Source organism: Polyergus mexicanus, unplaced genomic scaffold (genome assembly GCF_030449975.1).
Source record: "Polyergus mexicanus isolate NDT 795.1 unplaced genomic scaffold, iyPolMexi1.0 SCAF_10, whole genome shotgun sequence".
Lineage (NCBI taxonomy): Eukaryota > Metazoa > Arthropoda > Insecta > Hymenoptera > Formicidae > Polyergus > Polyergus mexicanus.
In genome coordinates, this window is record NW_027223330.1 from 1839916 (window position 1) to 1850733 (window position 10818).

Consider the following 10818-nt stretch of genomic DNA (forward strand, 5'->3'; position numbering starts at 1 on the left):
TTCGATTATTCTAAATTTTTTTTCTTTCTTTGTCTCGTGTTCTTTGGACGTCTTTTTAGGTTTCCTTCCTAGATTTTCTTATTCTTTTTCTTCGGAGACGGATAATTAACGACGCTTGCGTCAACAATCTACGATTAGTCGATCTATCGTTCCTTGGTTGTCTTGTTCATCGTTCATTCTTTGTCTTCTCTTTTCTCCATTTTCTTTCGTTTTTTTTCATTGCAGGAAAACGACACGATCACCTTGACTCAGAAAATCGACGAGAATTGGTACGAGGGCAGCTTGGACGGTCGCACCGGTTACTTTCCCGTGACTTACGTGCAGGTCGTAGTGCCATTACCCTAAGAGGACGCCGCGCATCTCGAAACCAAAGATCCTGCATATTCGTTCACTAGCGTCTACCACACTACAGGTTTACTCTGCTCTTCAGCTAGCCTAAAACCTAGACAACCCCTCGACAAAAACTTATCTATTATATCTATCTCGATCTCGTCTAACTTACGTTGCGGTTTCAAACTTGTGTCCAAGACGCGATACAGTTTCTCTAGCTCTTTTTTCCTCACGCCCCTTATACAGAGAGACCCTTTTCCGCAAATCCCAAGAATAGCCCCTCTATTACGCATGTTAATGTACATATATAATGTTATAGTGTATTTTATCGACGTAAGGACCTTCGCGCGTGCAGACATATACACACATAACACATGAATGCGGAACCAGGAAATATGTGCATAGATACATTATAGACGTATTATACCTATATACAGATAACACAAAACACACACAGGCAGATAATCTATATTAAAACACACACACACATACACACATTATATATATTAACATTTAATAGACACATAAAACATTTATTTAACATTACAATAGCAGTTCACTGTCAAGGGCGGCTCTCTTCTCTCATCTTCTTTGCTACATTATCTATCTTTCGTCTCATTGATATGTTTTCGGAATATTTTCACCATAGTTCAAGTGCACAAAAGAACAAGATTGAGCATAGCTGAATCGATTATGGCGGGGCGCAATTTTTTCCTATAATTTCTTTTGGGATTTAATTAATTTCATCCCAAAAGTTTTCTATCGTTCCAATAATGAGCTCAGACTCGGCATACGTTTCTATTGCAAATTTATTTTATCTGGACATTATGTATGAACTTTGGATGACGTGAGATTACTCCAGTAAATTGAATTTTCCATTAGGACGGATAAAGATTACAAGCTTAGCATTGCTCCATTGACGTTAATTCTAAAGTTTTTCCCCTCACAATTTATATCATAAATAGAATTCGAAAGGAAATAAAGTGCTAATTAGAGCTAAAAAAACTTAAGCAACACGTCGATTCATTTTAAAAAGATGGCTATGCTTTTCATGTAAAAAGGAAACGTCAAAAGATCTTTGGACTATTCAAAATCTCTGTGATTTTTCTTTAACTGTTGCATTTTTAATTATTACATTTCTAATCATTACTTAATTGAACGGCTGGAGCAATCTTACTTCGTTCCACTTACTTGCTTTTCTTTCGCGTAACGCAATCCTAAAATCGTGTAAATTTCGTCATAATTCTCATTTATCATACAATCAAAGGCACGACATTCCTCTCGCAAAAATTCGATCATTCAATCGCGGCATATATTTTGCGTTTGGTCCGCGCGGCGCAGCAAATTCGTTACTCGTATAATGTATTCGTATAATGATAATGTTATAGCGATTCGTTTTCATTCCTTCAGTCGATCCATCGTTCCTTCGACTGTTCACCGTTCCTTCTTTGTCTTCTCTTGTCTCCATTCTTTTTCATTCTTTTTTAATTTGCTAGACGATATACTAGCTAGAAGTTAGGATTTACTTTAAGCGAACCTCGAAATGGCGGCGAATCTCTTCCACGGAGTCATTATCAATTTACCTGTAATTATTGTAAATAATTTCTGGCATTGTATGCGTGATTGTTTTTGATAATGTTTCTGATGATTTATTCATAGTCGGGAAACTTTCGGATCGATGCTGATGATAATGAAGCAAAATTTAATGGAAAAATCTATTTATCGGAAACACTGTCAAAAGTCAATTATCCTTCATATTCACACACGTGATTATATTACTACTGATTTTTTTACTCGCTTTACACAATTATTGCAAAATGATTATAGGAAAATATTGGTGATTGAAATATTTAATTATATTTGTTTAATAAACAATTATTTCCAACGTTATAACAAAAACATGAGCATGGTTTTGGAACCATGCAAAATTAGTTTCTCTTCATGGAAAACAGGTAATATAATTTTTAATTAATATTTATAAGTCTCGTATCCTTTTTTTTTCTGAATTTTTAGCGCATCCGAAACTTTTCCGACATTCTTATCATATGTTTTGCGTCGTCAAGTTCCGTTTGCTAACGTGATACCTATTTTAAAGGAATTTTCAATTTCTTTTTTAGAATGTAAATATTAATTTCTCATTTTTTATTTCACGCTTGAAAAATAGCGATACAATAATTACTATTAGTATTATTACTCTCTGGTATATAATAGTGCAAGAGAAAATCGAGAATGAGAAACAATAGACTTCGCGTTTCATTCAGAATAAGTTTTTATACATTAAGTATACTTTATGTATGTGTACTTGACACGATTATTCGTAGCATCCTGATATCAGTTATCTCCTTTCTGCTTTTTGACTTTGTATGAGAGTTCAACCGCCAGAATAATGAAAGTAATTAAGGAACTTGGTTATTTGTTGCCACGTGGATTTTAGATAAAATCTTCGAGCGATATCTGCTAAGCATAATGTATAATGACACTAGAATATATTACTTACACATACGCATAATGTCGATAAGGGAGGGCGACGGCGAACACGACGATTATCGTTTTATTATCTTATTCTCATTATTATCGATTGTAATCGTCGCAAATTTGCGCAAAAAATTGTTTTCGATTATGTGCATTAAATTCAGAGGATGAAATTTTACTAAAATCGAAGGAGATTCCGGAAGGGTGACTCTGTGACGTTCTCCGAATTGAGTGTTTCATTTAATAGGAATCATACATGTTAATAAGATAAATATACAGAGAAGACATATAGGATAGTCTGATTTCCAGTAAAACTTTTAGCTTTCACGCTTATTCGGATAATTTTTGTCGTTCGTTAAATTATTTTTAAAGCGACGATATATAAAGATTTTCTAAATAGATTGTAGAGAGTTCAATAGTTTTTAAACTGTAGTTTTTTAAATTGTAGAGAAGTTTCTCGCGTAGAGTGTGTATGCGATACGAGGGAAGACGAATGGCTTGAAGTAACGATAATCTCTTAATTACATTCCGTTGGAATTATAAAATATTTACAAGAATATAATACAAGAGTATTTATATAAATGGCATATTAGATGTACTAGAAATACACTCAAATCGGAGAATGTTCTTTGTTCAAGCGCGACACACCGTAACGAAGACACGTTTGTTTATAATTAATCGTTTACGATTACTATATCGATTAATATACCACCGATGTTATCATCACTCGCTACTATCACCGTCGCTAGTTAAGTCTTTACTCGAGGGAGACGACGAGTAAAAGCGGAGAAACAAGCCGTGTAGAAGGCGGAGAAAAAGCTTCATACGTGAATCTCATTTAAACTATAATCTCGCTGTAAGATAAAATGAAACTCCTTTCGGAACTCGAGGTGTTATCAATGTTGTGCAATATTAAGAGTTTAACATCACGTTTAGCCGGTGGGAACGGGGAAGGGAGGGATTGGACCAGTGTTTCTCAAAACATCGTAAAGATGAAATGGGAACGGAGGGGCGAAAGCGGAATGAAAGTGAACGGGTGACATTATATGTCGAATCGGTCTAATAATTACTTCCGCTGATCAACGCGCATAAAGTGTAACATATACCGGAAATTTATATTAATCCTCGCTTTATACAAGGCGACGAATGTTGAAGTCTTCTTCGTCACTTTCGTTCCAGCGATTTCGTTTGCCCGAAGCCAAATACTTGCATTAAACGGAACGTAAATGTTAGGAATGATTTTTATTCTCGGTTACTCGCACAATACGCAATTGATAGTTTCTAAGAATTTTTTTTAAATGCTTTTTTCGCATACGAATGAATATGTACGAGATGATTCAATTGAATTACTAATTGTAAGATAAACTCTTATTAATGATGTATTAACGTAAAGCGCAGATAATGATTTTTGAAATTAATTTTAATTAAGCTTGTGAACTTATATTATAATCCGAAAGTTAATTTTTAATAGATTTTATATTGATGAAAAAAAATTGAAATTTATATATATAAATATTTGATATAAAAAAATTTTTTAAAACTGCAACACAAAAATGCTCATCAAGTTTCCAGTGCAAGTAGTCGAGAATCAGAATCGACTTCCTTACAACTCGATCGTGATGGGATTATGTTTTCTATTTGTATAGTGGATGACCGGCGAAGCTTTGTCAATTAGAATGATAGCAATAAAATGCTAATTATCCTGCGTCGAGAGCAGGGGCGGATGACTCTTCGGAGTTTTTCGAAGATGAATTTCCAGGTTCCCGATAAGTAATCATTAAGGAAATGTTGAAGAGACGAACTTCTTATTCTCTATCACACAATCTACAGGATGTCCCAAAACTACTGCCACTACAAAAAAAAACATAGATATTAAAAATAGAATATTAATAATTTGCGAGAGAGATAGACAGAGTCTAGCAATTTTCACATGCATATAAATTAATATTTAATATAATTTTAATAAATATATAAAAAGACAGATAATTTTAATAAAATAATTAGGAATAGCAAAACCGTATATATTTTGCTTAGTATGAAGTAGATCCTTTTAAACAGAATTTTAATTGATATGAACTAGTCTATATAAATATTTCAAGTAGATTGTTGAGAGTGGCGGTACCTCTGCGACACCTTGTACGATTTCAAAAATTCGACAAATATCTTCGAATGAGATTACTTTTGAGGATCGCTTAATAGAAGCGACGAAGAGTTTTAAGTAGTTCTCGATGTCCATGTAAATCCGCCCCTGATCGAGAGTTCTCATCGATCGGTATAGTGAGAAAATAAAATTTGAGAAACACTGCGCTGGGAAAAGAGAAAAAGAGAAGATATATAAAGACGGCGAGATTAGCGCGATCGTGAGAGAGAAAGAGAGAGAGAATGAACTTAATGATTAATATTAAATCGGTATCTTATTCTATAAATGTTGGCTATTGTTAAATGTTGAATATTGTTCGGTGGTAGGCTCATGCGTCTTTGCCCGAGGGAGACGCGTGTTTATCATTTATTATTACATTTTTTGTCTCAACATTTTTAACCTTTTGTAATTCGAGATAATTTCGAAAAATTTTCGAAAAAAGTTAATTTTCATCATTTAATATTTTTAATCGTTTGACAATTTTATTGAACGATACGGGAGAAGAGCTCCAAAAGAACTACTACATTTGTACCACAAAATATTTTGTAATCATTGATTTAATAATTTAAGGTTTAAATATCAGTCATTCAGTCCCGGAATAATGAACGCATAATAATAATACATTTTAATATGAAACTATGTGTTTCTCGGGCGAGCGTGACGAGTTCACCGCGTTCTAATTGTAATCTAACTACTTGGGGATCGAACGGACGTATGCCGGATCTATCGATCCCCGTAATGGAAAAAAAAAACAAATCACTGAGCATCCTTGGTCACGGAGAAAGTAGCTTTACCCTCTTTCCTCACTTATCCTTTTAGAATTCCCTTTCGCTTTTTCTCTCCTCTCCTTCCCTTCTTCTTTCTTTCCTCGCAGCCTCCTCTGAACACGAACGTTTCTATTTCTGTACGTATGCGCGTATGGGTTGTCGCGACGAATCTCATGTTTCTCGGAATGTGCCGGGCCCACTTATATTTTGTAAGCGCCAGAAAATCCGGAAACCGCGAGAGACACGAGATTGTCCCGGTCGAGCCGGTATTTGGTGTCTTCTTGACGATCTGTATCCCGTTCTTCCCCTTCGATGCATCTATCCCTTGCGCCTCTCCCTCCTCTTCCCCCTTCCTGCCCGCCCCAAGCCGGTTTCGTTAATTAATTTCCGTTTCGACGGAGTGCAAAGGGGTCGACCAGTGGATGCAACGCAGTGATACTTTCAGACAATACATTACGATTAATTACACTTGTATTGGTAATGAATTAATCTACTACGATTATATTAAAGTCGATTAAAGAGAAATATATATGATATATATATATATATATATATTCGATTTCGGTCAATGCTAAATGATTATTATAATACTAATTGAGAAATAAAGTGTGCTCTATGTCACAACGTGGGTTTTATTCCATATCTTCGAATAAATTCCGTCTTTTCAATCCGTATTTATCTCGCTAAAGAATGAAATGTGAATGTATCAATTAAATAAATTTTTTATATTTTTTTTTCTATCCTTTTTTATGTATCAGATATCGCTTACTTAGAACGGCCGATTCATATGTAATGCAGCAAATTTTAATAATTCTTACTTATTCAATTTTATTTATAAATAAAAGTAGTAAAACTGACGAATTCTAAAATTCCATCTAATGCAATCGTGATATTAATCGGGAATCTTATTCTTTGGTCGTGCCTAATTACTTACAATACTAAGACAATAATCTATTTTACATCTTAACATATACATATATATATATATATATCTTTCGATTGTTACACACGTAGAGATGTAATCGACAGCGAGCGCGAGGAAAAACAAGAGATAAAAATCTCAACAAGGAAAAAAAAAAGATCACGTGGGCGCGCGTAGCGCTTGAGATCATTTGCAGAGTTAACCAACCCTGTGACATGATTTACCGAGGAGGAGGAAGGGGGAGGGAGAGGAAAGGGACGGGATGTACACACAGCAGGATACGGGTACACCGCATCCATAATGCATGTGTGTCTTCCCTTCTGTGGACATAATTGTATGCGATATTACCCGGGGGAGAGCGACTCTCTTCTCGACGGCCGCGGTAACAAGGCATACCATCATCATTCCGGGGGTTAAATCTACCCTATCGTAAAGAGCCACCCTTCTTGCCACGTGGTATCGTAGGAATCCGCGAGAGCGAGCCCGGGTCACGGTCGATGCCTCCTCATCTCCCATCGGTGTAGCGGTCATCCTGGACGCGAAATATCGTCTTTTGATGCCCAATTACAGAGGCGCAGCTTCTTTATACGTTTCTTCTTCACAGCCGAGCCGTCGCCAGGCTCGCCGCGGTTACCAGGAAGCTTGAATCTACGTCCCTCGGGAGGTCGAGCGCGATTTTATCCGGAGGGACCGAGACGTTGAGATTGCGCTCTTTCGACTCGAAGAAATGAGATTGTATATTAAAAAAAAAATAGAAAAAAATTTTTAGAGATGTGAAGAACACATTATAAAGCAATACGCTGACATAATCGATAAATTTTTTTTTAACAATTTTTACAATTTGTAATAGATTTTATATATACCAAGATTCATACACATATATAATCTCACTTGGCGAAAATATTTAGTTGAGAAGATTTTTCAACCCTCGACTATAGCGTGGAATTGCAACTTCCAATCTAGTCGGTTTTTTTTTTTCTTTCATTTTTCTTAAAGCGAGCGAGGATGGTGGACATAATTTTTGGCCGGGGGTGAAACGAGAACAGGTCGAATTACATTCCGTGGGGCACACAATACCCGAACGGCTCGGCCGCTTTCTTGAGATAGACGGGTGGGGCTGTTTTTATTAACGTACGAGAGAGGGGACACGTAAGCGGCTTACTTCCTGCAATTAAAATGTTTCTTTAAATACCCACCGCCCCGACATCTCCATTGTGGACGATTGGAGCGCGCATTTAAATCGCGGCTCGTTATACGCGACCTTTGAGCGAGATGAAAGCGCATATGAGTGCCGTGAAACCAATCGATTCGCGATACTATCGGCGATTTTTCCCTCGAATTTTAATTTACCTTCTTTTTTGGACAGTATTTATTTTTTCGAAAACGTGAGGATTGATTTACATACAGATCTCTATTCCTAAGTTTGTATGATAAAACGTATTTAAATAAATTATGTAGAAAGAAAATCAAACTCTATAATAAAATTAGAAGAATGGAAAGATGCGTATATAGAATTTTTAAATGTTTTATTGATATTTTGCTATATTTCTCAACACGCTAACTAATTTAACTTACCGCTATTATAATTCAAGATGCTCTATTTCTGGTCTCCCCTTTTGATCGCGTGCTTTCTTTCTTCACAAGCAATTTTTTGCGCAGTCATGAGAACGCTCACATACGCGCAAAAAAGATCCTCATCTCTCGTTTCCTTAAAAATTTTGCTAGTTACGAAATAACTTCTCCGCGAAACGGAACCGATTCCGACGAGACGCGCCGACGGATATCCCCGGTATCGTCGAGACGTGACGTACTTACGGGAGAAAAAAATCGGCGCAACGAAAAGAATCTGTTCAGCTCCTCGTATTTGCAGATTCCTCCCGGGAGGCGACCTCCTCGCGAGGCTACATTCGCGAAGCCAATTTGCCGGAACATTAGACGCAGACGATGTTTCTGCGACGAGCATCCATTATTGACATTCTCTCTCTTCTTCCATGATCCAATATTATCAGTACCGATATTTTTTTTTAAATTTGTGTAGAAACTCAGAGTGTAATATTTTTCTCTCTTCTCTCTTTAGGAGAAAAATTTCTCTTACTTTCGTGCCATAATTCGCGCGAAATAATGTCAAAGAGATTGAAGAGTCATCGAATATAATATCATATAATTCAAAGTTGTATTATGATAATTCTTTGGACTTTTAATAATTTTTTTTTTTAAATTATAAATATCAAGAAAAGAGACAATAAAATTGAGATGTAGAAATTAAAAAAAAAAATGTCTGATAAAAAATCGAATGATAATAAATATTATTTTAGAATCCTCTTTCGATATTTATATCGAATAAATCAATAGATAATCTTAGGATGTTATGGACTATAATTTTCCTTTACGAAAAAACAATATGACACTTTCCATAAATGCCTAATATTCTAACAAAGTTACATTTGCGGATCGGGTATATAATTTTATCAATCGTGCATTGAGGCTCTTTGTGCTTGCGACAGTGATATTTTCGAAGAGCGATGGGTAAAAAAGTACCATGTGTGGTCGAGATCCGAAATTCTGCTGACGATCGTTCGGGGACCGCAGCAGGGCTGTATCAGTTAAGGGTTTTTGCTCACTGGAGCGTCCTTACGTACCACGTAAGCGAGAGGGCTCCCCAAGGATTTTGCACGGGGCCGGGATATAAGAGACGACCGAAGATTACGCCGTGTATCTTTTGCACGATGCACAACAGTCGTTTCTCCAGTAATTGAAAAAGATTTGTTTTCTCCAAGACGTGTCGCTGGCTCCGATAATATGTTACAGTTTCGATTGTCGCGTGAAAGTTTCATGCAAATGAAACTTTGATAAAACTATATGGCTTTAAGATAAACCAAACTGAGAGAGATAAAGTTTTTTTAATTTGCGCCATTTTTTTCCTCTTATTATCATTAATATCCAGTGGTATATTGTTATTATAATTCTTTTTATTCTTACTAAGGAGAGTATAATTCTTAACTAAAGAAAAATTTGAAGAAATATGATATTACATAGCGAGATTACATCTGCATTACATAACATTACAGACTCTCACTGACAGAGGTTGAGGATAATCGTGCCTCTCCCCCTCTCCCCTTCTCATCCATTCTTGCCCCTTCCCATGACTCTTCTAGCGATCAACATCTTTTATTGAAACCTTGGATTACACTCGTAGGTTTTCACACACGCTGTCATCTACAATATATTCAATTATGCAATTTATTATATATTAATCTACGAACGGCGATACTTACAGCTGCAGCCTACGGGGCGTAAAAGCGCGCGAGGGTTCCTTTTTTTTTTCCTTTAATATTATTCGTTCGCATTCAGTTTACCTCGATCGATTTGCCTAAATGGATTACACGACGAAGTATAATTGCACTGTGTATATCGTCCTCGCGATAAGTGTTTATCTATCGATCCTAAGCTACACTGGCTGTTCGATGCCGGGAGCGATTATCGGCGTTGCGACGAAATTCTCGGAGAAACTGCGGCAGATTATTGTTAATATAGTACGCCGAGTTTATCTCTGATATATTATTTGTAACATGACTCAAACTCTTTGTTTTAAATTAATTTTGGGTTAAGTTAATTTTTAGTCGAAAAAAATTGGGTATAATAAATATAATATTCCATATAATAAATTAATATCACAAATCAATTAAAAATAATTGCGATTTAATGATTAGTTTTCGATAATAATAATTGTCGTTTTTTACATATTTATATAATAATTTTATTATGAAAAATCTCTAATATGGTATTGATTTATTTTTACAATCGCCCTCGATTTAATAACAAGAAAGCAATAAAGGATTCATGAAGGATAATGAATCTAAATTCGCGTAATGAATACATTTTATTCAGACAAAAAATTCAAAAGCGTTAAAAATGTTTTTTTTTTTTTTTTTTTTAATCTATTATTGATTTTATTACCAGAGAAAATAATCAAGGAATTAACTGTAAATCATTTATTTAAACTATCATTTTCATGTTATGTGAAAGACACGTTTAGCTTTATCCATATTTTTGCCTTACAGATGTGGGAGCATGGTATACTTATAGCTTTTCGCGAATTGCGCTAGAAAATGATAGCAATTGGCGTTTAACATGAGACTAGATTAACAAAAATCCGCTTGGAGATTCATAAATATCACGATTCGCGA

The 10818-nt window shown here is 35.5% G+C and overlaps 1 protein-coding gene across 8 annotated transcripts in view; it reads left to right on the top strand.

The window, feature by feature from the left end:
- The window catches only part of Endoa (SH3 domain containing GRB2 like, endophilin-A), a 31965-nt gene extending 25650 nt beyond the window's left edge, over window positions 1-6315 (top strand). For all 8 annotated transcript variants that reach the window (XM_070302360.1, XM_070302359.1, XM_070302361.1 and 5 more), the window contains one exon: window positions 226-6315. In XM_070302360.1, the coding sequence (XP_070158461.1) occupies window positions 226-345 (120 nt within the window). In that variant the 3' untranslated portion in view covers window positions 346-6315. The remainder of the gene's footprint in view (window positions 1-225) is intronic.
- Window positions 6316-10818: the final 4503 nt, after the last annotated feature.